Source organism: Melanotaenia boesemani, chromosome 14, assembly GCF_017639745.1.
Source record: "Melanotaenia boesemani isolate fMelBoe1 chromosome 14, fMelBoe1.pri, whole genome shotgun sequence".
Lineage (NCBI taxonomy): Eukaryota > Metazoa > Chordata > Actinopteri > Atheriniformes > Melanotaeniidae > Melanotaenia > Melanotaenia boesemani.
In genome coordinates this window covers 28,607,639-28,635,108 of record NC_055695.1, presented here as the reverse complement: position 1 = coordinate 28,635,108, position 27,470 = coordinate 28,607,639, and the positions used below count along the sequence as shown (strand labels likewise).

The following is a 27,470-nucleotide window of genomic DNA, read 5'->3' as shown; positions in this document are numbered from 1 at the left end:
AGTGGTCCGGAGTTCCATCATCAGCCTCCTGACCAGTGGCCAACTATGCCTACAGTAGCAAAAGCTGATCCAGATTCTGTTGAACTCAGGAAGTCCACCCAGGTTGGTATTACATCAGAGGTTCAGAATCCAGACCTACCTGATCCGACTCAGTTCCAAACCTGGAAGGATCTAGTCCATGCTACTGTCACTTCCCCTCATGGGGCGGCTGCCTCCAGCGATTGTCAGACTGCAGATGCAGCCACTTATCTCTCAGCAGAGAAGTTACTCTTGGCTCAGGCTCAGCAGGACTCTTTCCCTGGTGAGTTAAAGTCTCTCAAGGCCAGCCGACCCATTCCCTCTGACAGTCGCCTGGTGACACTTTCACCTGAATATGACGAAGCTACAAGACTACTTCGCGTTGGAGGGAGACTGCGGCGCGCAGAGGATCTAGAAGCAGATGCTGTCCATCCGATCATTCTGGACCCAATGCACCAGATCACCAAACTGTTGATCCAGGATTTCGATCACAAGCTTCTTCATCCGGGACCTGAACGGGTGTTAGAGGAGATGCGACGGCAGTACTGGGTCCTGCGTGGCAGAGAAGCAATACGGAAGCATCAGCACAGCTGCAGGGAATGTCAGCTCTGGCGTGCCAAGCCAGAGGTCCCCAAGATGGCAGATCTCCCGCCCTCCAGGCTGCGCATCTACAAGCCGCCATTCTACTCCACAGGCGTGGACTGTTTTGGGCCACTTATTGTGAAGATTGGTCGCAAGACCGAGAAGCGATGGGGGATTGTGTATAAATGCCTAACTACCAGGTGCGTCCACCTCGACCTGCTAGAGAGCCTTGACACAGATGCTTTCCTGCTGTCCCTGCGACGATTCATTGCTAGGCGTGGCACACCATTTGAACTCCTTTGTGATAATGGTACCAACTTTGTTGGAGGAGAACGGGAGTTACGGGAGGCCTTTGATGCCATGGCACCAGAGCTGCAAGATCAGCTGGCAAGGCAGAAGATCTCTTTCCAGTTCAATCCTCCAAGTGCTCCACATTTCGGTGGGGCCTGGGAGCGGGAGGTTCGATCTGTGAAAGCAGCTCTCAGGGTCATCCTTGGAGACCAGTCAGTGCCAGAGCCGGTTCTGTATACTCTTCTTGTCGAAGTTGAGGGGATTCTGAATGCAAAACCTCTCGGATATGTCTCAGCTGATGCTGCTGACCCTGACCCAATTACGCCACATGTTCTACTTATGGGACGTCGTGATTCGTCATTGCCACAGGCCCTGTATGACTCCAGTAGTATTTTGGGGACACGACGTTGGAGGCATAGTCAGGCGCTAGCAGACCACTTCTGGTCAACCTTCATTCGACGATACCTGCCCAGCCTACAGGGGAGATCTAAATGGCAGACCGATAGGAAAAAACTTGCTGTGGATCAGGTGGTTCTGATAGTTGATCCACAACTCCCACGAGCACTCTGGCCAGTGGGCAAAGTGGTCAAGATCCACCCCGGAGCAGACGGAAACATCAGAACAGCCACTGTCAAGGTTAAGGACAAGATCTACATCCGGCCTGTCACCCGACTAATCCAGCTACCCGTGATTGACGACTCAGAGGATAACACAAGCTAATGGACTTTCTCTGGTGATTCAAATGTCCTCAAGACAGACATTTGGGGGCGGCTGTGTGAGAAAGCCCTACAGTTCAGGGTTCAACAGCACCCTCTGCTGGCGAGAAGAAGAATGCTGTCTGGACAAGTTGGGGCATGTTCAGCCACTGACAAGCAGCAGACTAGTTGCAAGTAGACTGTACGAAGCTAAGAGGACTTTCTGTGTGTTTTCCATGTTATATGTGCGTTCTTGAGGAAATGTAAGTGTTTTCCACTTCTGAGTTATGGATAAGTTGTTCATTATTCCAATTCATGTTGCTGTGGTTTACATTTGATGCTGGTAATGCTGTTAGAACATTTTTTCTTTCTCCTGCTAAGGTTAATGATGGAATTTGCACTGTTTCAACCCCTAATACTGTGTCTACGCTATCATACACTTATAAAGCAGTTTCTTTGTAATGTTTATTGATTTAACTGCAGAATATTATGTTGAACATTTTGTAATACATTTTATTGTTTTCCTTTCAGACCACTAACACACACACAAATACACACCCACACAGAGACACGTATACCAGTATCCTGTACAACACTGTTAAACCTCAGAAGTTCTATTAAAGAAGAAGAAAACAGATCTCTCTCTCCAAGTGCCTTGATTCTCTGACCGGAATCTCAGTCCATAATCTGCCGCCTCAACCAGCATTCCTATTATTTGAGGCTCATCCCCTCATACAGTCACCATCATTCTGTTATATTTATACACATAAACGTAGATACCATGGCTCTGGGTCTGTGTTCGTCATCCTGGCCGTCATGGTGTCTGCGGTGGCTAAGGCTCTTTTGTTCAGGCCTTTGCAGCTCTGTCCCATTCAGCATGTGGACTCTCAGCCAGTGGTAAACCATCTCTGCACTTCCCTCGCAGTCTGCCAGGCTAACCTGGGCTGTACCCTGCCAGGACACACAGAAAGCTTTAGAAAAACTAGAAAAGCAGCATAATTCTCCACCGCTAGTGAGGTTTGTTGCTGCAGAGCCTTTCAGACCTACCAGTAGCTCCTCCTGAGCCTGAGGTCCCAGCGAACAGACCGACAGCTGCAGAGCGCACACCGTCAGGGCGTTTGCGGGGACAGGTATGCGGAAGCCTTCGTTGAAACTCATCTGGCATTGTGGCTCCAACGCTGTACAACAGTAAAACGCACAGGCCCTGCTGGCGTCCAGTGGAATCAAGTGCACCTTCACGAACCTTAACATTAACAAAGAATAAAAGTCATGTAGGATCTTTATGACTCTGCCCAGCTACAGTAAATAAGCTTAGCAACTTTCAAGTGATGTTTCAGCATCCTTTAACTCTACAGTGTCTGTTTACAGACAACACCAACATGCTGATCCGATCACACCCTCTGAGTTAACTTGTGGTTTTTCCCTAATGATGTTTGGAGTGATAACTTTTGCAATCAGATTTCGCAAATAAACATCCTGACATTTCTCTCAGCTGTCGGTAAACAGGACATCAGTAGATCTACAAGATCTTTTGGTATACAAATCAACATTCAGTGACCTGAGTTGGTTACATTCTGTATATATTCATACACATCAGATTTGTAAAAGTTCTGGTTTTTGTGGACTATTTACAAGCATTTCAACAGGCTCAGTTATGAAGCAGGTGACATGACAGCGTTCGCCCACCTCTACTGACACAGTAGACACAAATTGAACCAAACTCAGAAAAAAAGCTTCTGCTGATAACGAAACAACATATTACTTCCTGTAAATGCTATTTTACACTAAAACACAAGAGAAATATGTGCAGCTCAGCTCTAAACTTTCAGGTTAGGGAATAAAAGATGACGGAACAGATCCAAACATTCAATGTTGCAGAAATAAACTCAGGTTTTCTGTGTTTTTTATGAAAACAAAGAGCAGACAGACCACTTTGTGGAGATACATCAACATCTTCGATGCACCCTATTTTTGTTACCATCTGCTCGTAGTCCTGTTCTCTTCCGATCAAAGGAAGAGAACAGTATGGAGAGAAAACAGACTCAATATTGTTACAAGTCTGTAATATGTGATTTATAAACTGTTTCAACCATTCTGTGCTTATCTTTGGGTACTTGCACGCTATTAATAATTAATCATTATCCCTTAAAAAATGTCACTTTCCATAATGGATTATGTATCAGCTGTAAGAGCAGATCAATGCAACTTCTAGTTGGAACAAAAACAAAGTTACATGCGCATGCTGTGCTGCTTTGTTTTTTCTCTGAGATGCAGAAGAGGCGTGTTAAGAGTGGAAAAGTATGACAGAGGAAGAGTTATTCCCTCCAAACAAACAGATTAAGTAATCTTTGTTGGATTTTTTTATTTTTTGCTTATAGAAAAAAATAGCCAAGGTGTCATTGTGGAGGACGGCTCATCAGCTTGTAAAGCATGACATAAAAAAGTTGCAGAGAAAGGAGGAAATACATCCAGTATGTTTCACCACCTGCAGGATAACCAGGAGACTGCTGCGCTAAAGTAAACTTTCTCCATAGTTTGGTTAAATGACGCTCACCAAATATAAAATTTTAATTAAATAATCGTATTATTTTTTGTAATTATTTACCACTCGGGTTGGGTTTATAGCAACATGACACATTCAGCAGTGTTTACTAAATGTTACATTATAAATACGTGAATAAGAAGAAATTTGTCTTCCTTTACTGATAATTTTACTGTTCAAACACACTCGGCTCAGCATGAGGTGCCTTTTAGTCATCAGTGTGCAAAGATCTGTAGAAGAAACCTTAGAAGGAACAATTAGAGTCAGGAGAAACAAGGGCTAGTTCCCAAATTTACATAAGAAACACCAGAGAGGACCCAGAAGAAAATAAACCCAAAGCCAATCAATAAAATCCATTAAAACACAGACTTTTCTGCAACCTGCAGTGTAAAAACTAGCAAAGAACCATCAAGCACAGAGCTCAGGCTAGCTTACTGTGAGTGTGTAGCATCACCACTGCTTTTTATTGGATGCTTTGCGATGCTGTCTGTAAATAAGACCTATTTTAAGTTTGATTTTCACATTGCTAAATTCATATTGCATTTGTAATTTTAGTTTAATTTCACTGCAGGATTTTTTACAATAACCAACACTAGGTCTGATATTCAGAGAAGAGACATGAGCTGCGTTCACACTGCAGGCAAATCAGAATTTTGTGTCCATATATGATACATGACCTTTTTTATTACAGTATGAACATCATAAATCCAATTTTGTCAAATCAGACCCCATCTGCTTTCATATGATAAGATCCATGTCTGTTGTTTTCATTATGTCACATTTCAGCACACTTTTATGTCACTGAAATGCGACAGACGTCACAATCTGCACCAGAGGAGGCAGGACAAGGTCCGATCGAATCTAAACAACGGACAAAACAATATTATATCATATGTTTGTCAACTCTGATTTCACAAAAACTTAAAAACTGATGCATGTATGCTGACGTGTAGCATCCATATGTGAACACAGTGTGCCGAGTGTGACGTCACGTCTTCTTCTGTGCATGTGGGTCACTTCAGGGTCAGAGTATGATGGAGGTCACATTAAAATAATAATGTGAACAACCACACAAAAAATAAATAAATCTGATCGAGCATTAGGACCTGCAGTGTGAATGTAACACGAGTCTACATTTAAATGATGGGGCGGTAGGCAACCTGGATAATGAACAAGGGGTCACACAAGGTTGAGAATCACTGCACTAGAGTCTTTTTTCTTGAGCTTCTCGTATTTTTAGCTGCACTTTCTCTTCTGACAGCGGTTTGTGCAACCCTGCTAACAATTGGCAACAAAATGTTGGTTTTGTAAGATTTACTGTTGTGTTGAGTTGCATTTGTGTCGTGGTTAATTTTTTTATTATCCAATTAAGTTTATCTACGCTTGCGACAACCTTCAATCACCTCATGCTGCACCTTTCTTTCTGACTCAGAAACACAAACGATTAAATCTAACAACTCAGCTTTAGATGGGTTGGCGCTATTAAAAACAAAATTGCTTTGGCAATGTCAGCAAAACTGACATAGCTGCTTAATAACTGTAAAAGCCAACAAGCAGAACAATTAAACCGAAGCAGTCTTATTCACCTACAGACATGAATCTTTTCTTTTTTCATGGTACTCACACTTTATAACCATCTCTCACAACCGAGCTATTCAGATTCTTCAGCTGCAGCAGGTGCAGTCGAAGAGACTGAGAAGTCGACTCCAACCTGTACAGAGGTCAACAAAGCAGAGTTAATAGCGTTAATACAATCAGCTGTCTGCATAAAACCATCGTTAGGGGTTACTCACAACAGCCCCAGCTGGATCTGGGTGGGCTCACTTGCAGACGAAAGCTCTTTGATGTACGAAAGCTCGTCAAACTCCTCTGCCCTGTTAGAGAAAATAAGTGGTTTAATCCTCTGAGGGTGTACAGCAGAGTGTGTGAGGGTGGATCTTCTCTCACCTTCTGCCCCACGCCTCAAACACACCGCTGTCCGTGGCCAGAGCGTCTTCAGAAACACCTGCGGAGACTCTCCTGGCTCTCCTGCCACTTCTGTTAGCGCTGTTTCCTCTCAGAGTCACTCCTGCAGAAAAAAAGGATCAACTCTGAGTGATGGTTGGGGAGTTTTTTTTTGTTTTAGAGAGAAGTCAGGTCTTTACATGCCTGTGGAGTTGAACGTTGTCTGAGCCCCGCTGTCTCTGTGACTCTTGTTATCCAGCTGATGCATGGCGGCTGGGCTCGCTGCGTCATCGCTGCTCAACATGGCGGTGTGTGAAAGGGTTTGAGACTGAACCCGCAACCCCTCTAACAGACCGCATCGCGCCTGCTCCATGTACTCCTCCGTCATCTGGGTGAGGGGGCAGTCCTGGGGAGCAGAGTGGTACGGCGTGTCCATCGGGGAGCTGGGCGGTGATAAGGAGGAAAGTGAAGAGCGAGAGGAAAGGGATGCCAGGGACTGGGGGGTGTCATGGGAGCGTTTGGTTTTGCTCTGGGTCAGTGGGTCGGCGGTGAACATGGAGCAGTCTCTAGACGTGGTCTCTGGGGGAAGCAGGTAACGGAAGTGGGGGTCAAGTGGCTCCCCGGCCCCGTCGTGGCGCTCGTACTGGGGGACACCGTAGATGTCGCTGAAACTGATGGAGCTGAGGGAGCCTCGGCTGGAGGCCAGGGAACCCCGGCTGGAGGCCAGAGACCCACGGCTGCTGCTGGACGACACCGTCAGGGAGCTGGCCGACAGGCTGGTGGCAGAGCAGAAGAAGGCAAGTCAGAAAAGACGTCGATACAGAGTGAGCTATTAACAAAACAAGTGAACTGCACCTTTTCAGCTGGGAATGAAGGTAAGTGGTGATGCGTGTTGCCTCCTCCAGCTGTCTGAGCAGAGCGTTCCTCTTCTCCTGCTGCAGCATCCTGTCAGGAGGTACACAGCGATGCATCACAAAGTCACAGCTCAAAGTCCAATGAACTGTTACACTCTTTTGTGAAAGTAGAAAACAGTGTTTTCATCATATTTTCTTTCCATTTACAAGAGCACAGCTGCAAAATAAGATGTCCTGATAGTGAATGAGATTTTTATAGTTTTGCATGAGCTCTTTCCCATAAATCAGACCACGTTTATATACTTGTGTTCAAGTAAAAGGCTAACGTTGATATCCCTGAAGTCAAATTTCTGCATGTGCAGAGAGAAAATCCATCAGATGCTCACCTCTGATTGGCTCCTTGGCTCTGGGAGCTGTGGGCCCTCTGCACCTCCTCCTCTAGCCTGGAGCGTTCCTCCTCCAGCTGCACCAGCGTATCCGGCGAGTGCTGCTGCTTGCTCACCAGGATGATCTCCTGCAGGAGGGCCTCCTTCTCACGCAGGAGCTGCATGAAGTCCCGGTCCCGGTCCGCCTCGGCCCGCCCAGACCAGCTCTCACTGTCCAGCTGTGCTAGCTGGTGCTGTATACTCTGCACCCTGGAACAGCAGCAGCAGAGGAGCAGCATGTCAGCACGTTTTGTTGTTGTTTTGTTTTTTTAACTCCTCATACTTGGCACTAGAGCCCTTATTAGTTTACAGTTAAGGAAGTTACAAGTTCTCTAAATATTGTCAGTTTCCAGATAAACATAAAACATAAAAAAAGTTACAGAGAAAGAAAGAAATGAATCCAAAAAGTTTCTCCATCAACTTAGTAAATGTTCAGGTTAAATGGCTTTAAAGTTTTCTTAACATAACAGAAATGTTATTGTGTCATCTGCAGTTCTGTAATCATGTAGGACACGGGTTGGACTAACAGAGCAACGTGACGAGTTAATTCACTTAAACATTACATAATAAGGATGAAAAAAAGTGAAGGTCTGTTTTGAAAGATTGTTCCTCAAACATAATCAACTCCGCCTGAGGTTCACACATTATTTAGCCGTCAGTGAGTAACAGGCTGTAGAAGAAACCATATTTATTTTCACATATGTGGGCTTGTTTCTTTATTTCCACTGTTCCAGTATTATTTATGTGTCAAACAGCAGCTATTCTGCCAAAGGACAGCTGGAAGTCAAAGCTAGCTGGATGCTTCTACTACATTATAAAAAACATTTTTATAATGTAGTTTCCAGAAAGAAGCCTCCAAAGGTTATAGTATTGTGAAATTAATAAATGCATAATGACCATGATAATAATATCATAATTATTTTTTATACATAGAAAATTAATAATCATTTCTATTTAAAGCTGATAATTCACAGCGGCTGTATTCTAAATTTAATTTTTTATTTTATTTTTATTTCAGGCAGTAATATTTACAGTGAAAAAAGCAGGAGACATGCAAGTCTGTCATTTTTCAAACAAGGAACCATGTCAAGAAAAAAAAAAACTGTTTATTGCCTGAAAGGGAGTGGGAAGAAGAAAACCTATTTAATCCCACCTCAGTTTTATATCCAATTTACATGCAATAACTTCACTGCTAAAACCACTAAAAAGGTGTTGAATTCTGGCATGTACCACAGGCAACAGTTAACTATTAACTCAAACAGCAATTTTTAAACAATAAGGGTAAAAAATTGCAATCACAAGGTAACCCAGGCAGGACAACGAACTGATGCACATTTAACATCTTCTTTCCATATATTGTGACCACACCAGATGTTTATATGACACTTTAAATCTGTGGATATTGTGGCATTGTTCATGTTGTTTCACCCTACATATAGACACACAGAAACTTTTCAGAGTAGTTTGGACATATAGGTAAAGTAAAATCTCAGATTATGACCACTCACTCGAACTGTAAAAACCTGTTGCAGGTTTGTTGGCAACATTTTGTTGAACTCTTTAGAAAGGATGATAGATGTGTTATATTTTACACAATCCAAAAACTTTAACAACTTAGACTGAAAAAAACAAATTATGAGCGTGGTCTAAAAAACGACCTTGTGAATGATCCGCACTGCTCGTTTCTGTAAAATGACTAAAGGATTTGATGTATTCTGATAAGTGTTTCCCCAACACAAGTAAAATATGAGAAAACCAAGGTGCAAAATAAAGAACGGAGTGTATTCTCATCAAGGTAAGGCTCAACTTTATTTAAAATTGAGAGGTTTTTAGAGATTTTTGTTTTATATGTCTGATGTGGGGCTTCCATGATAATTTATTATCAATTATAACTCCCAAAAATTTATTCTCATTTATGTATTCAATTTGGATACCTTCAATGATGACAGGTAATTCTGAGGTCATTTTTTTTACTACTAAACATCATTGCTTTGGTTTTATTCATATTAATAGATTTATTTATTTGTTTATGTCCATCCACGTTTTTATTTTATTTAGTTCTATATTCACAGTTTTTATGAGCTCATGAATTTGGTTACGAGCACTTGTTTACATAAACTTTGCTGGGAAATATATGTACCTGGCACATTTTTGAGCACAAAGAATGAAAAATAAAAAATAAAAACTTGCTCCTCTTCTCAGCTCAAGATGTCAAACAGGAACCGCTTCCTAACAAGTCTCTGCACATCTCCTAATTAAAGCCACTTTTAAAATGCTGACATGTTAATATCTTAACGCTGCTATATTAAAGCTACCGGCAGCCAGACTGCTTTTTTGAGTCCAGCAGACGCTTCATGCTGCGACTATAATGCCAGCACTGAGTGTGGTAATTTGTGCCTGAACCACCTGCTGCATCAGCTAGCGCGCCTACAGGTGGACCTCACCAGAATGTTTGTTCAGAATTTAAATGGGATCTCAGGGAGCTCTCGGCTTAGATTAAATAACTGTGTTTATGTGCATTGGATTTCAGACAGAGTGACTCAGTGACAGGGCATGCAAGTTTCCACAGATCTCCTCTTCTCCAACTCTTCTGATGTCATGATTGGCACTGCAGTTGCTGGGTCACCAAAAGCAACATTCATGTTAGACAAGAGAGCCAGCGTAATAACAAGGTTAACTATTTAACACACCTGAATTTACAAGCTGCCTTTTTGTAAAAGTAAAGGAATCTCAAGCTCCACCCAAAGTTGATTTTGCAAATGTATAATTAGTGTGTGCTATAAGAACGATGCAATGTATATATGTAAGCAAACAGTCTATATATCGAGCCACCTTGTGGAGGAGCAGGCTGTGCATTGAGGCAGAAGCCAGGCAGTCTGCTTTCTTGCTGCACACAAAGACAGCACACAGTCAGCAGCAGCATGGCCAGCGAAGAATGTGACCACCCAGCTCTTTCTGCTGGCCAGACATTGCTCAGCAGCCACGGCCACAGGGCGCAAATACTATTCATAACACATCCTCCCACTCTCCCAGTGGACAAGCATATGGCTGGACACTTACTTTTTCTTGGCCTCCTCGTACTGCCAGTTGAGTTTCACTTTGTCCACTAAATGGGAGGAATCTTGGGAACCATACTACAGAAAAAATAGGAGATATAAAAACATATGATTAGTTTGATCATTGGAGTGGTGTCTTTGCTAGCAGTCACTTCAGATTTGAGTAAATTAGCTAATAAAGTCTTTGTGTCCTCACAAGGACCAAAAGCAGACTATATCAATCCAGTTCTCAGTTCTTTGGCTCACAGGAAGCCAGAGTAAAGCTCTAATCGCTGGTGTATGATTGGCTGGAGGCGCGGATTGGCTGCCACGGTTCAGTCAGTCTGCACCGGGGCAGCTGTGGCTACACGTGTAGCTTATGAATGTGGAGTGAATGAATACATATGTACAAGCATGTAAAGCACTTTGAGTGCTTTGAAAAGTGGCAAATAAATCTGATCCATTTTTATAAAATGTTGCTGCTGGTGTACAAGGCTCTGAATAGTTCTGGTCCAAACTATATATCGGATCTAATATGGGTCAAGTTTGCTTTCCAAGTTTAAACTAAACATTTGCTTTTAATGCTCTTAATATTGGGAACAAACTACCAGAACACCTGAAGTCTGACCCAGACCTTAGTTCTAGTAAATCAGGTCTGAGTTTTTCTTTGTTTTCTTTCTTTCTGAATAAATTGTCTTGTATTTGTACACCAACAGTAGTGATGATGAGGTATTTCCCATTGATGTCTGTATCATGTGTAACACTGTGTGTATTCTGTTGTCTGTTGCCCTCTATGTTTTGTTTAATTCTTCTATTTTTAAACCCCTAAAAAACATTTTTACTATTTTTAGTGCCCTTGATTTTTTTGTTGTAAAAGTGCATGTAGAACCTCGACCCTTTTAAACACAGTCAGCATACAGACATTATTATATAGATATAGCACCATAAAGACCGACTAAAACAAGAAAACAGAATTTATTACTAACAGAACTTTGAAGAAATAACACACAGATCAACAGTGACCAAGCCTTTTTTTTATCTGCATATCATTCTCTCAAGTCTTGGCTTTCAGGAGAAAAAATATTTGCACTGAAACAAACACACAACAGAAACTATTTACACCTTTTTTCCTCCATTACAGTTATTTATGCTACTGTGGACCTACTATACTCACCAGTTAACTCATCTGGATGTGCATGAAAAACATCTTCTTGTCTTTATTCCAGCCATAGTGGAGCATTATTTTTGTCTTTTTCAGACACACATAGAACTTTCAGCTTGTTTATTGATCTTTGGCTGCTCCCGATCGGACATTACCGTCAATTTAAGCTCTGATTGCTCGAAAATTTAACAGGAACTAGATTTGTAGTCATTTCTAGGAGAAATTAGAGGTCTCTTAGCAACATAATGATAAATAATGATGTTATCATGGTTTACTCATTGTGGATTTACCACACAGTGTCTATAAGTAAACACTATATTTTGCAGCTAGATTGTAAACCTCCTGGATGGGAAATAAATGCCTGGAAATCTTCTTGAGATCATCTAAAGCAGTGGTTCCCAACCTACTTTCCTCGGGGACCCCCTTCAAACATATACTAAACCCCCTCTGCACCACCCCATGCTGAGGTCATGCTTAATTTTATGCTTTCAAAAGTGAGATTCTCACCATAAATACTGTATTCTGGCTGAGTCCCGTCATATGATAAAGCCAAAGTTAAATGAGCATATAGCCTTACTTTCTTTTCCATAATATAGGGACAATTTATGGACATTAATCACAATGGCTCTTAACGGTCTTAATGCCTCAGGGCCTCCCTATGATCTTTGGGGACCCCAGGTTGGGAACCACTGACCTAAAGGGTAAGCTATCATCACAATTAACCTCACAGAGTTACCATTCCTGAGAAACTGTTAACAATATAAGAGATAGCTCTCAGGGAGATCTAGCAAAGTTTTAAGGGTTAATGTACTTTTTAATGTTTTTATTGCACCTTGCTTTTAATGTTTTATCTAAAACATTTGGAGTTGTCCTGTTCATGAAATGTACTATACTAATAAACCTGCTTTGCCTCTATTTGAGCTGCTGATCATAATTTCAGGTCAGGCGGGGTGCTTCCTACCTCTCCCATGATATCAGTCTGACAGCCCGTGTCACAGTACTGCTGCAGACTGCACAAGTCACCCGTGGTTCCAGTGCTGTTCGCCACCTCGCTGGCCGAGTCGCTGATTGACAGGTTGCTTTGGAAGTTAATAGTCAGCTTAGCCAGGCTCTGAAATAGAAAACTGCAATTAATACAAAAATAAATAAAGGGGACACTATTAACATAATTCAGCAAGAGTTGAATTTATTCAAGAGTGAAATTTATTGATTATAAGCTGATTAACAAAAGCAGGCTCCAGTTCCCCTTTTTTGCAATGATTACAACATTAAAAATCATCCACCTTCAGTGTGTGCAGCAACTGTAACACTGTCAGGAAATGCCTTTCATAATCTGACCTAAAGTCAGCCCAAAATCAACATTTCTCATTGTTCAGTTATCTATCGGTAGATAATGGCTTATTTACATGTAAACGGTGGGAGATTCAAGTATCTGGACAAATGTAGTTTAAAAAAACAAAAAACAAAGATGTGGCAGAATGGAAGAGGTAATGGACACTAGAGGTCAGCATCGAACATGCAAACATAAACTGCAAAGCCCACTTTCAGAAGAGTTTGGAAGTTTTCTAAACAACACAAATTATTTAAATCATATCTTGTTAATTAATTTTAACCTTTGTTTAACAAAAGAATGTAAAAGATATGATTCACTTCATTTAGAAAACACAAATATACTTTAAAAAGTAGGCAGAGAAAGAGAAAAAATAGATTAAATATAAACGTAACAGTGTTCTGGAAGCTTTTCCAATCAGCAGATTAATTGGTAAAAGGTGAGGGTGTCAGGATTGGGTATAAAAGAAGCATCCATCAAAAGCTTAGTCTTTTCTAACAAGGATGGGTCATGATTCCAAACTTTGTGGCAAACTCCATCAGAGAATTATTGAGACAATTAAAATATTTCTCAGAACCGAGCAAAACCTCAGTGCATGAAGGGCGAACACTGTTGGATGCTTTTCACCTTTAATCCCCAGGCGGGACTGCACCATCAGGCCACAGTGATCGGTACAGCCACACAAGCTCAGAAGAACCTTTTCTGCCTTTTATCAAAACAACTGTTAATTTGTCTCACAGTCATATTTGATCTTATTTTATTTTAGCTTTTTCTGTCTTCATTTAAATTATTTTTTTTGTTTTTAAAATTTGTTTTTAATGATCTTTTTAATGCTTCTTCTGCATCCCACTGTAATGCTTTTAATATTTTATGTAAAGCACTTTGAATTGTCTTGTACATGAAATATGTACTTAAATTAAACTTGCCTTGTCTTACTGGATTAAGCTCATCTTAAATAGGAGAATCGGACGATGATGAAGCAGCTGAGATCTTTTATTCAGCAGAAATAAGCACAAATTCATCTTGCAAAAACTCCAACAATTAATACCTTCAACTCAGAAATGATTAGGAAGTCCAATCAAAATGTAATACAGTAATACAACATAATGATTGAGCCTCTATCCTAATTCTTTCTTTTTTGAGGTCGGGTTAAAAAGAGAGACTTGTTACCTGGATGAGGTCCTGCCTCTCCTTCTCGCCTGTGCTGATAGCCTTCTTGATGCTCCGCAGCTCGCTGAAGATGGCCTGAGCCTCGTCCAGCTTGTAGTTTGTTTGACTGCAGGACATCTTTCTGTCAATCCTGCAACAAAACATCAACATGCTGTTTTTACAAGGGAATCTCTTTAAACTTTAAAAAAAAAAAGCTTTGGAAGCTTTCTGCCAGGGTTAAGTTTAACCGTAGAATCCAACTAAACTTGGAAAATGCAGTAAAATGTGATCTATTAGTCATGAAAATTATTTAAATGTTTAATACATACATGTTTAATAATCCTTTCAACCTTAAACATATCAAGTGTTTTGTGCAGAAAGTACTTTGATGGATAAAATACACTCATTGGCCACTTTATTAGATCCACCTGTTCAGCTGGTCATCATGTTGGCTGTTGGCTCACTGTAGTGCAAAAAATACTCAACCAATAGTTAGTTGAAGTTGAAGTTGAGTTACTTATTTACATACTATAAGTGTCCTTTTCCTAACAATATTTGAGAACAGATCAAGTAAATAATAGAACAAAAAAATAGTTTGGATGGTTTAGTTTTTAACTGGTTTAAAAACTTAATTTATTAAAACACACTTAAAAGATTAACTCTAAATGTTTTTGTCTACATTAATAGGCACTAATATCTGAATGTAAGCCAGAGTGAGATCAACTAGTGGCAGCTTGGCATGATTCATTTTGTGTCTGGGAATGGAGCAGAGGTGAACATGTCCTGCTCTGACTGTCACTGGGAGCTGGGACTGCTGCTGCACCAGGACTGAGCCTCGTTAGTGCTTCTGGATGGGGGAGGGACCTGGGGCAGCACCCGCTGCTCACTGATCGAAGTAAACGATACACGATTTCCCATCTGTCTCCAAAAGTTTTCAATATCACCACAAGAGAGTTTCTAGGGAGACCTGAAAACTCAATAACTGTAGCGACAAGTCGCTAAGTTGGCAACACTGTAAACAATGGGTCCACCAGGTAGCTGCTGTAGGGGGAGGGGCTGCCCGCTGCAGTGCCTGTTCAAAATGGGTAGCGGAGGCCGGTCCTTTCCATGAACCAGCAGACACCAAAGTGGCATTTAAGCATCGCTACATGTGCTAATTAATATCTAACTACATACTAATTTTAAGTATCAACTAGTTTCTGAGAACAGACTTTTTTGACACAAGATGCTGTCATGTCAACATGGAGCAAAACCTCAGAGGAATGTTTCCAACATCTTGTTGAATCAATCACATCAAGAATTAAGCCAAGGTGGACCTGATAAAGTTGTCAGTGAGTGCACATAGTAGCTATATTACACAGGATGTGACATTTTTTTCAAAAGTGAGATATTAATTAAGGTTTTCTCCAGATTATGGGGCTAAATCTGACTTTCTACATCAAACACAAAACATCAGGAATCCAGATGCCATATGACTGCAATGCCTTATGATTATTGAAAAAAAAAAATCATCCTGTATTCTTCCATGTGTGTGTGCACATAAGGGTGACTGGAGGAGCGTGGCGAGGTGCCTCCTCCATCAGAGGGCTTGGCACGTGGCCTCCCCTCTCACCGCAGCCCTCTTCCTTCACTCTCCTTCAACAGCAGGTACTGTTCATCCACCCGACCCTGCCTCTTCCTCCAAAAACAAGCCTTGCTTTGTCCTCCTCCGTCACCCCACGGGCGGGGTCTGTGAGTTTATAAGTTTATATGTTTTTTGTTTTTTTTTGTGGGGGGGGGGTTAGTACCCACTGCTCTGTACCTGCCCCCCCACCCTGTGTGATCTACAACAGCAAGTACACTCACATTTCCTTGAACCTCTTGCGGTATAACAACAACCGGGCAAGATGTTGGGTGTAGAAACAGCCAAAACACACGCAGCGTCAAAAAATTTAAAGAATTGTTATGATAACGTTTCACATAGACGAGTAAAGTATGCAAAACTGTCCAAAAGTGATAAAACTCTTGACTCCAACTCCTAAATTCAAGTTATGCGGTGGCCATGAGGGAAGGGGGGTTGTATACTAGAAACTGCTTATCTGATGTGACATGGAGAACAATTAGCTTTATTGCTGACTACAGCTGAGATAGAGAAAAAAAACAGCCAGCAGGGTCCCTATGGGCAAAAAAACCCAATCCAGACAGAACAATAGGACATGCAGGCAAACAAAGAAACAATCACACATACACGCACGTATACATGTGAAAACTCAAAGAGGGGGATGCGTCCGTGTTTTTTTGCAAGCTGTGTATTCTCCTGGCTATTCTGGGAATCACTTAAGATGTGTATTATCTGAGAGATAAGCAACTCTTTGCCAGGACTCAGGAAGTGCAGAGGAATTTGCTGCCAGATATCTCTGTGTTTTTGAAACTGCTTTGGAAGCCCACACCTCCCTCCTCCTCCCTCCTCCTCCTCCTCTCTCCATGGAACAACTTCCTCTCCAGGCTGAGCCTTGGCTCCCTGCACTCCACTGGTGCATCCTCTTCCTGAGGTGGAGTCCCCTTTTCCATCAAAAAACTCCCTCCATTTGCCTTTTCTCAAGCCCCCCCTCCTCTCAAGTGGTGGAGCTTCTATTTCTAACATGAAATTTGGGATGGCTGAGCAGGGACAGAAATGTTCCCAGCACAGAAAGACGACTAAAAGGCAATGAAAACCAGAGAAAAACTAAGAAAGCATACTGAAAAACTCCTTTTAAATCCATAATTTGGGAAAGGATCCTCAATATCCTCAGTGTCAAGGTGATATTTACCAAAAGATTTGACATTTCATTAATGTTTACCTCAGTTTGACCACAAAAATATGTAGAGAGGAAACAGAAGAAACACAGAAAGACAGTTAAAGCTGAACATAATGGACGAGACCGAACATAGAGGGCGAGAGGGAATAAAAGAGGGAAGAGGCCGCTGGGTGGGGAGCAGCAGGGCTGAGTGTTGTAGGAAGGAGAAGGGTGGCCATGGGAGGAAGGGTGGACCTGGGACACAGAGGCAGAGGAACACTCACTCCTGCAGGGTCTCCACTCCCATTTCCTTATACTGTAGCTCCTGCTTCACCTGGGCCAGCTCCTGCTTCAGTCTGGAGAGCTGCGGACACAAGCAAGCACCGGGTTACCATGGAGCACAATGGGCTTCTCTCACCACCACCACCGGACAGAACTGCTTAGTCATGACTATTCACACACAGGAATGCTCAGCTATGTTTATACAGAGAACACACTGGATCACCCACCAACGTTTTTGATCCCGAAAATGTTTTGAAGTAAAAGTTAGCCTGTATTAACATAGTTAAAAAGCAATTTGGGTTAAAAAAAAAAAAAAAAAAAATCCATATTATCTAAGATTCATGCACAGTCTCCTCAGGAAAGGTCTCGTTTCCTTTATTCTACTTTTCTGAACTGTGTGTGTGAGGGGCCTGGGGGAGATTATAATAACTACACAATTATAATTCACCTCATGAGTGATATTTGCATCGGTTTGTATGGTTGGATCTGAAGATCAACAGCGGTTTATATCTCGTTACCATAGTAACAGCTTACGACTTAGTTTTCCGCTGCAGAAACCACCCACTCAACCTGGCTGAGAACTTTGACCCAGTTTCCACGGCATGGTGCGGTATGGTTCGGGTCGTTGGGGTTGGGTTATCCCTGTTTCCACCAACAGGTACCAGTTGGTATGAATTTTTTTGTGCTTCCACAGACAAAAACTGGGAAGGGTGCCAGAATAACCGATCTAACCCAAAAGGGAAGAGCTTGACATACTGCAGTCTGTTGATTGGTTAAAAGAATCATCACTTCCTGTGTGAACATCTCCACGTTTAAATATACAATTGATTTTTTTTTTTGTTTAAAGCCACATGCTAAGAAGAAAGAACACAAACTACTGGATGTCCACCATTCTCATCCTTTGTTTCTGTGTCACATTCGTCTTCGTTATCATGCAAAGACGGCTTCGCGCTGCTACGACATCACGTTGTTATGTTGCTGACGTATCTATCGCTATCTGGCTAATACATCGCTTACTGGGTAAGGGTAAAGTTGGCTGTGGAAACTTAACAGAGATCAGGGTTTATTGTGCCAAACCAAACCTGGGCAGGTCCCCTCAGTGGAAAAAGGGCTTTAGAGATGGTGTGGTTAGGTAAACAAGCTGGACCCTAAGCAGGTAGACGGAGTTTAGCTCACATGTCTGGCATGGTACCATACTGGTGCAACAACAAAAACCAGGAAACAACTAACAGCAACAATGAAGGACATCTTTTTCTTATTATTTTTCAACATTAAGTGAACAGAGAGGTGGAACAACTGAACTCTTACAGGGCGTTTATCGCTCACGGTTGCTTTTGTCATAAGAAATGACAGTTTTCTGTCCCCCAATCAACAGACTGTATTTGTGACGCGAGTAACTCCTCCCTAACATACCGTAGCATTCTCCTATAGATCTACAAACATAGAGGGGTCTAGAACTGTTATGGTTAAATTGAATGCGCCCCTTTTATAATGGAAACACACCAAATAGAGAACCATACTACATCAACCCCGAACCATACCGTTCAATGGGGCATTTGAGACCATCTCTGGAGTGTTAAGCCCTGTTTCCACCAGCGGATGCAGGTGGGGTCACAGGGGTGGCAGGTCAGAATCCTTTTTTTTTTTTTTTTTGCATTTCCACGGGCAAAAAGTAGGAAGGGCACCCTGATGTCTGACCCATCCTATTTTGTTGGGACCCTTCCCTTGGTGTACCAAACTAACCAAAGTTGTTAAGTTGTATCCAACCGCCCAATACACCCTAAACACTCGCATATGTAGTCTTTCTTCAAATGCTCGCTTAATTTCAACAGCTGTCCTCGTCTTCATTCTTCTACTGCTTTTCTGTTCCATTCCTGATCCTCTTATTCTTCTCTGGTGAGTTTCTTTTGCTGGTCGTACATCTGCTCAGTACTGCCCCCTGGGATGTCCGATGGTATTGCTCCATTTTCTGTATTTAAATCATAGATGTTTAACCACATTTGTCAGGCCTCAATTTAGAGCCCAGCTCTCAAGTATTCATATCTGTATCAATGTGCAGGAACATGAAGATGCACAAAGACGCATTTTTAAAGTATTGGAACTACTTGCCTGGATCCTCAGTTGAAGTATTACTACTAAAGCTTAAAGGTCCTGATATGATGCATTTTCTTTAGCGGAAAACCTCAATAACTCAGCCCGAACTAAGTGTTGACCTGTAGCTAATTACAAAACAAAAACAAAAACATGAGTAACTTTAAAATTTGGCTTTAAAAAGTTCATCTCGACGACATGATGTCTCTAAGACCAGAGCAAATATAACATTTTGTCACTATCAGTCCCTCATTTACAGAACTTAACCAAACACGCTCTAAATAAAAAGAAAAAAATAATAATTTGTTAGATTTTTTTGTTGTAAATCTAAATTAGTGAAAGAATTTCGTCCTGTTCAATACACGTTATTTTATGTTAAAAATAAAATTAGCACAAAATCTAAGGAAACAAAGAAAATTTGTATTTTTATCTCTTATTTCTTTAATGCAGCAATGCTTGGTAATAAATCTTAAGCAGTTTAAAAACTTGTTTATTTCCCTTTTAATGCGAACACTAAACATTTGGGCTGGCCTGATTTAATTCATTTAAAACGAGTCATTTTAAGGTAAAAAGGTGATCAAAGGAAAGTATTTATGTGGAATCAAGTTACAAAGTTAAGGAATTTATTCTACTTTTACAAAACTGGAAATAAGAACAAATTTGAAATAACTCCTACATTAGATTGTTCATTGCATGGAAATTATAGGGATTTATGAGTTGCTATATTTTCTTAATATTTTCTTTTTTTAACTCACAAAAATGGTATAACTAAAAGTCAGTTTTACAGGTTTCTGTTGCTTTAAGTCTGAAACAAAATGACAAATCTGATTAATAATATAATTACTTTCCCGTGGCTCTATTTGCGTTTTCTTTGACTTCACCAGGCAGTTTAATCTATAGGACATCATCAGTTTGATAACCTCAACACCTGAGGTTAAAATAACTCTGGTTCAGGAAACACTCTCATCTATGTGACTGATCTTAGAGAAATGTCCAACTAGGTCGTTTAAGTCAGGGACCTATCCTCTGCCTGACCCCTTGGTGATGATCTCATCTCATCCTCGAGGCCCCAGGCCAAAGCCACAGCATCCTGTAGGGCCACACCCCAGTTCTGCCCGAGAGGGCCCCTCACCGTAACTCATTGTTCTTTTCCGATAATGACTTACCCGCTCTCGCCTACAGGCTATTTCCACTTTGATTTGGTCAGGGTCGTATTTCGCATTTGAGGAGGAACCGGAGAGAGCTGTGGACACATAAAAAGAAAAGGAGAGATGGTGATCGACAGTTAGTTGATGGTGGTGATTTTACTGGTGATAGAAAGAGATTTGGAGGGAGGGGGTGACCCCCACCCAAACCACTTGCAGTGGATCCAGCAGGGGGTCCTAAAGAGCACAGGGGGTCCCTAAAGTTTTCAATATTCAAAGCCATTGTGATTAATGTCCCCACACGGTTCACATTTTAGAAAGAAAAGTAAGGCTATAATGCTGTTAATTTAACGTTGGCTTTTTTGAAGGACAGGACTCAGCCAGTATTTATGGTGAGAATCCCACTTTTGAAGCATAAAACCAAGCATGGCTTCAGCACGGGTTGTGGCAGGGGGCCCACGGCTTTTTTGCATGAAGGAGGCCCTCAGGTACAATAGGTTGGGAACCACTGCTTTAAAGGACTTCCAAAATATAGCATGTCCAGGCCAGCTGGGTGTTTCTGTAAACTTTTCTAAACTTTTCATTCTCTCTATTTTCAGTGAGGTTGCATAAATATTCTTAAGCAAGTTACTGTAGCCAGATCTGAACTGTGCAATGGTGGGCCTTACTGCTGGTGATGGAGAGGTTGTCCTCAGAGAGCTCATGAAAGAGCAACATTTCCTGCTGAGCCAGCTCCAGTCGCTGCTGCTTGACCAGGTACATCTCCTTCTTGGCTTTGAGGGCCTCCTGGGCCACCACAAGGTACTCCTTCAGCATGCGCTCCTGCTCCTGCCGCCATTGAGTCCGTGGGTTCTCAATCTGGGTGGTCTCTGACAAGAGGACAAAGCAGAAGTGACTAATCAGAAAATAGTTAAAAAACAAAACAAAACAAAAACAGTCTGGTAATTCTAGTAATTTTATCAGTCTTAAAAGCTTTAGCTTACTGGTGATGCACACCCTTTCATTTTTATTTCCATGCAACATTGAGCTTAATTCAATGAAAAGTAGTTACAGTAAAGTTAAATACCTGTAACATCATTTGTAAGCAGTCCAGTTTAATGTCTACAGTGAGGAGACACAAGCTCGGGGTTGTACTCACTATTAATGTGGTCAATGTAGTAAACGCCCACTTGCTGGTCATAGACCTCCTCCCATCCCAGAGGTAGCTCATCTCCAACACAGTCGGCAAACGTCAGCGGCTTTGTGATCCTTAAATAACAGATAAATATGTCAGATAAATGCAAACGTGCATCTTATCAATAGCCACAGTCATATATGCTAAGATATGCACTTGTTTTACAGATATGAACATTTTCAACATCATATCAAGTTTTATTTCTTTTTACACTTTCTTCAGCTATAAGGAGAATATAATTAAACATCCTCCCAACACACATCTGGTTTTCTGTCTGCCTTATGTAATTTTTCATGTTAGCATTTAGTGGCCTGCAGGGTGTTCTGCCTCATTTATTATGTAATAGAGTTTTCAATGTAAATCAAGGTTAAAGAAACAAAAAGTAAATGTTTTTGGACATGCTGAGGTAGTTTTATTGACTAACCTTAGCAAACCAATCTTCGTAAAAATTTCAGTAATTTTCCAAAAGAACTTTGAAACAACATTTGGTCACAAAGTATAACTTCAGAGCAATGAAAATCCTATGAAAGAGCAAGATTTAATGGATACTGATAAACTAAACTAAATCAGTAAACATAGTTTGGAGGTAAGACAAATCTGAGGCAAAGCTTCTTTGTTGTCCTCTTCCTATTTTGGTGGTTGTGAGATTTACAAGATTTACGAGTTTACAAATGTGCCGTCCAAGCAAGAAGCAGGTGGACTCAGTCCAACAAAACTGTTGGCAGTAAAGTCGGAAGTAAAGTCGTGAAAATCTTGCAACAGACTCATGAAAATGTGAATCAAAGCCTGCAGACTTTTAGAGGATGTTAAATTACCAGCAACAATTGGAGTTAGTTGGTGTTTAGAAAAGAAATTTAAAAACAATTTGACATAACAAATTAAAAAATATTCTAAAAATAGAAAATATTCATAAAACTTTTCTAATAGCACGTATCTTTTAATTCAGCTCAATTAAACCACAGTCAAAAGCGGAGTAATCCTGCAATGGCTAATGACAAACAAAAAATACTTTGTGAGAGCGTAATGGTTTATTAAATGAATGAGCTCCTACCAGCACACCCAGTGACATGCTGCAGTAGTGACCATGACAGGGCAGAGCTAATGACATCAGGCTGATCCATAAACGTCTCTACGAAGCTAGAACACATCAGTTAGCTGTGAACCAGCGGGTCTGATGATAGCAGTGCCCGCAGTATCAGCCCAGACAAAAGGAGGTCCAGCAACAATGACCTCTTCCACCACAGAATGCTCACAATGCAGGCAGCGCAGAAGGCCTGATCCTGGCCAGCTACGCGTACAATGAGGGGACGGAGAAATCACTGAGACTCTGCTTCAAATTCCTCAGGAGGCGGATGCAGCTCCTGTCTTTGGACTCCGAGGATAAACTCACCTCTCAAATGATCTCATGGACAACATCACCAGCTTCGAGAAACATTTCGATAATTTAAATTAGAAGCCAGCACGGATGTTCTCACTGTGGAGTTCTGGTTTAAAATATGTTCCAAGCATCATGAGCAGTACTCCATCTTAGCAGAACGTTAATCACACAGGTTTGTCAAAACCCTGCAATGCCTCAAATTCAATAAACTCCCTTTGCATTTCACACATTTTTGGGAAATTCTACAGGCTATGTGGCTGGTGTGCAGCTGCTCATGTGAGGAAGTGCATTATGGTAAGTCAATGTTATTGTTCAGTGTTTCTTCATTTTAAAATAATTTAATTTCACTTTTTATTGATTCGTTCCAGACATGATAAAATACATACCAAGACTAAAAGAAAATAGTCTTTAAAAATATCTATATATACACATACATATTTGAACATATAGAACTCCTTTTAAATAAATCTATATAAATAAATCAATCTGTTCTATGTGAATGTACACAAAATAAATAAATCTATACCCACTATGCATACACCCATCTACTGAATATATTCAGTTAATATGTCTGAAAAGTGGTAGGGAGAAGTAAATATTATGATGGGTGAACTTTCACCAAAGACACGCTCTTAAACGCTTACAAACACAGTTTCATGAATTACTACATTAAAGAGGGCAATTACACGACTGTGGAGCTGCTACTGCCTGCAAACTCACTGGTCAATCGTTTCATAAGATGATCCTTACTCTAGAGAAGCTGAATAATTCTGGCCAATTACATCTCTGTTGAATGACTAATCAAGTGATTCCTGACCTTCTTTAGCTTGTGACTCTGTAACAGTATAAAATTGTCTCATGATCCGTCATCATGTTTCTTTGAGAGCTTCAATCAAGTGTTTTTTTTTTTGTCCTTCAATCTCTGATGATTTAGATTGAATAATTTTCAGGCCCCAAAGAAGTGAAACCTTCCAGCACAATTCAAATTACCACATAATAATAATAATAAGAAGAAGAACCTCATGTTTAACTGCCACAACAACCTACAATTTACCAGAAAAAAACTGACATTACCGACATACGAGGACAAGTTAGCACCAGGTTGAGATGTGTCTCACGTGAGTGATGTGCATGCAGTGCCAAAACACCAGGTTAGAGCAAATACAAGCACACTCCCTACCTGCTGCTGCTTCAAGTGTTAGTGAAAGGCAAACAAATGTCCTGACACTAATGACACCTGCAAATACTTAAACACTCAGACAGGTCAGTTACCTTTGCTTGGAAGTTTTATGTAAATAATGTCTAATAGGCAGACCAACAACAGGACAAGTGAAAAGCTTTAGAGATTATGCTTTTAAGACTGAGTCAGAATAGTGTTTAAAATCAGAGAGGAAAAGACCGCAAACAGCATCAGATGGGAAGCTATGCGACGTCAGAGGGAGGTTAATCCTCAACTGCCCTTTGACCCAGCCGGGGAGACAAAGAGGCAGAGGGAAAAACACGTCCTCCCACAGATCAGAATCACAGTATCTGAATGTTTGGTTTGTTACGCAGTCTTGTGACAACCTCTGTTTTTCCAAGTCATGTCTTGCTCTTGGGAGAGACTTAACCGCTGCACAACAGACTCAAACAGAGGACGAGACACAGCAGTGCAGAGTAGGAAAGGGGAAAAGTGATGTGCATTTAGAGGATTCAGTCAAAATACAGTGTGAAGTAACATCTCAAAGTCTACTTTAAACAATATGAACATTTTAATCACTCAACTTAAGACTGACAGAGAAACACCTGAGTTATTCTCCTCTCACACGAGCACAGTGACTGAATAAACCTGTGCTTGCTTTTAGGGTGAAACCATGCTTTCTATAATAACTATAGACATATGGCACTATAATTATTGAGGAGGAATGCTGCAACTTTACAGTTACAACTAACAGGGACTGTTTAGGCAGATTTTAGCTATGCTTGCAGTGTGACTCCCTGGATGTCTGCTAATTATGGAAATATGTCAACAGTTAAATGGTTACTGGTCTGCATTTATATTTGTACTAATGTTCTCATTGTCTGGAGAGTTTCCACATCTCCAGACGATGAGCAATAATCACTCTGGTAATTACCTAACATTAACTCTCCCTCCACTACTGAGATCATTAATATTTAAATGTAAGTCTAAAATCAACATGCAACAAAGGAGACAGGCTGTATACTCTGATGAAGTCTTATTAGAGCTGCATTAATCGCTCCTTTTCACATGTAAATCATGCTAATGTTGTGTGAGGTGACCACCAACCATACAGACTTTGGGGTTGGAAGCAAATAATCATATCTTTGATCCACTGAAATGCTGATGTGTTAAGATTCTCAATCTGTTCATAAATGTCAACAATCAATTTCTATATATGTAAAATTCTAAAGGTAATGTTGCACTGCAAGAGGAGAAATCTGGAAAAGTCCAAATGAAGCCTTTAGTATGCAAAAGATGACTGAATGAGGCATCTGAGTAGCATTTTCTGAATAAAAAGTGAGCATATGAAGGATTTTGTCTGAGGGAATAACCAAAAAAAAAAAAAAAAAGTGAAAGTAGCTGCTGTCAACCAGAGGATCAAGAGGCATTATTCCAACTCATAAAGGTGAAGTAGATAACAAGGGGGGGCAGTGAGGGCAGTTAGAGGATTGGAATTGACAAACAATTGTCTAGTGAAACATCTGATTGCTTCTTAACTTTAGGAATCTAAAGCTGGTGATAATAAAAGTTCATTTAGTGTCCTGTCCCCCATACACACACGCATTTCCACAAGAGACTGATGCTGCTTATGTTAATGGACTGCCCTGTTTAAGGAGTTTCATGCTGGCCACAATCATGAAGGTGCAAGGCTCAGTTGGGCTGCACAAGACATAAATATCATCAGACAGTGAGCATGTGCCTCTCTGCAGACGGTGTGTGTACCAGCAATATTTTTGCTATATTTTGCAACAAAGATGACAGTGATGATAGCGCAACAGTCAGAAAATCTGTCAACTACACCACTGTTTCTTAATCTTGGTCCTCTTGACCCCGTCCTGCATGTTTTAGATGTTTCCAACTCCTGTACACCAGATTCAGATTAACTGAACTGCTTGATAAGTTTTTTGAAAACCTGTTAAGTAATTTATTGCAGTCAGGTGTGTTAAAGTGTGGAAACATCTAAAACAGGGACCACCAACTCCAGACTTCTTGAGCCAGGGATCACGAACTCTGGTGATCCTGATATCCTCAGGATCCCGTACCAACATGCAGGGTACAGGATCCTGAGGACAACAACTAAGAAACACTAAATGACTTATCTACAGAAAACTGTAGAAAATTAATACTAACAATGAATCACTTAAATAAGGATATGATGCTTATCTCCACTTCACAGCCTGAATATATTTAGTGTTGGTCTAACAATGAAAGACATCTTAAACTGTCGGCTGGAAAATGTAATATCACCGCCCTGAGATAAGTAATTACTTAAAATTAATAATCATGAATATATAAGAATGGAAAACATTGAAAGTTTTAAGACCAGAAAAACAAGGAGGAAAACACTGATCTTAGTCCACACACACACTTATAATTAATAAACACATACAAACACTCATGTTTGGTTAGGCAGCAGCAAACAAAGTTATTTATAAGAGCTAAGATTTTTGTTCTAATCTTTTACACATTCCTCAGGATCCCCTTTCAATCTAAGAAGAAACAGAAAATGAGACAGACATCTAAAATAGAACAAATGGAGAAGAAAATGACAAGCATGTTCAGCTGTGGAGGAGGGAGATGCTGCACGCTTTGCTCACGTCTCACAGAGTCCCAGCAACAATATATTTAGTTGTCAAAGACATTTGCTAATTCTAGAATAATCTGTGCCATCCTGGGTTGTCCCAGAGGATATTTCTATCTGCAGCACTGCCACCACCATCCCCCTTTTGCCTGGTGACGAGCTGCTGCATGGAAAAGGCATGTGAAACTGGAGTCTGAGAAGCTGGACCTCGTCTGGATGAGTCAGTCCCCATGATGAGCTCCTCAGCCTTTGTTCTTGGGTGGGGAAGGCCAGTAAGAAGACTGCAAAACCTACACTAAAGATGAACTTTTCTTCTTAGATTTTATCACAGAACCAAAGATGCCGGGTTTAACACTTGGGATGTGGGTTCCTATCCCTCTGCTTGGCCAAATATGAGCTCACAAAGAATCACTAGCTAGATGGTTTCAAGTAGCTAAGTAAATTCCATGCCACTCTGATCGCTACTGGCTCGCTCAGTTCATTTAAGACTTTAAAACTTGCAGCTCGTTACTCCTCCAAATATTTTAACTTAAGACAGGTTGGCCCAGCATGGAGTGTATGCATGACCCAGTTTTGAATCTGGGTTTTAATTGTGTAAATACAACAAACACGTGTGATTAAACTGTCCAAGACAATCATGATGACAAACTCATCACTTCTGCAGAAAGGCTGCTTAAGTCTGCATATGCCACCAGAAAACCAACAAATGTGATGATAGTGATGCTGTGTTGCAGACCAGCGAGAGTCCATCGCAGAAATCCTGTAACTCCATAGCCACCTGCTTTAATTCCTCATACTGTGACAGATAGACGGG

At 41.0% G+C, this 27,470-nt stretch overlaps 1 protein-coding gene and 1 long non-coding RNA gene across 2 annotated transcripts in view; one reads left to right on the top strand and one right to left on the bottom strand.

The window, feature by feature from the left end:
• wwc3 (WWC family member 3) overlaps window positions 1-27,470 on the bottom strand; it is a 47,884-nt gene that overhangs the window by 11,531 nt on the left and 8,883 nt on the right. The window contains exons 2-16 of the mRNA XM_042006174.1: window positions 21,440-21,549; window positions 20,970-21,170; window positions 20,323-20,399; window positions 17,068-17,147; window positions 14,049-14,178; window positions 12,510-12,659; window positions 10,412-10,485; window positions 7,313-7,561; window positions 6,928-7,017; window positions 6,277-6,848; window positions 6,076-6,196; window positions 5,922-6,002; window positions 5,753-5,839; window positions 2,634-2,829; window positions 2,367-2,537 (exon numbers count right to left, since the gene is read on the bottom strand). Of these exons, the coding sequence (XP_041862108.1) occupies window positions 2,367-2,537; window positions 2,634-2,829; window positions 5,753-5,839; window positions 5,922-6,002; window positions 6,076-6,196; window positions 6,277-6,848; window positions 6,928-7,017; window positions 7,313-7,561; window positions 10,412-10,485; window positions 12,510-12,659; window positions 14,049-14,178; window positions 17,068-17,147; window positions 20,323-20,399; window positions 20,970-21,170; window positions 21,440-21,549 (2,389 nt within the window). The remainder of the gene's footprint in view (window positions 1-2,366; window positions 2,538-2,633; window positions 2,830-5,752; window positions 5,840-5,921; window positions 6,003-6,075; window positions 6,197-6,276; window positions 6,849-6,927; window positions 7,018-7,312; window positions 7,562-10,411; window positions 10,486-12,509; window positions 12,660-14,048; window positions 14,179-17,067; window positions 17,148-20,322; window positions 20,400-20,969; window positions 21,171-21,439; window positions 21,550-27,470) is intronic.
• LOC121652996 lies at window positions 3,288-26,408 on the top strand. Its single transcript, XR_006012724.1, has 4 exons — window positions 3,288-3,609; window positions 24,788-24,792; window positions 25,785-25,787; window positions 26,397-26,408. It is a non-coding gene; the product is annotated as an uncharacterized LOC121652996 (long non-coding RNA).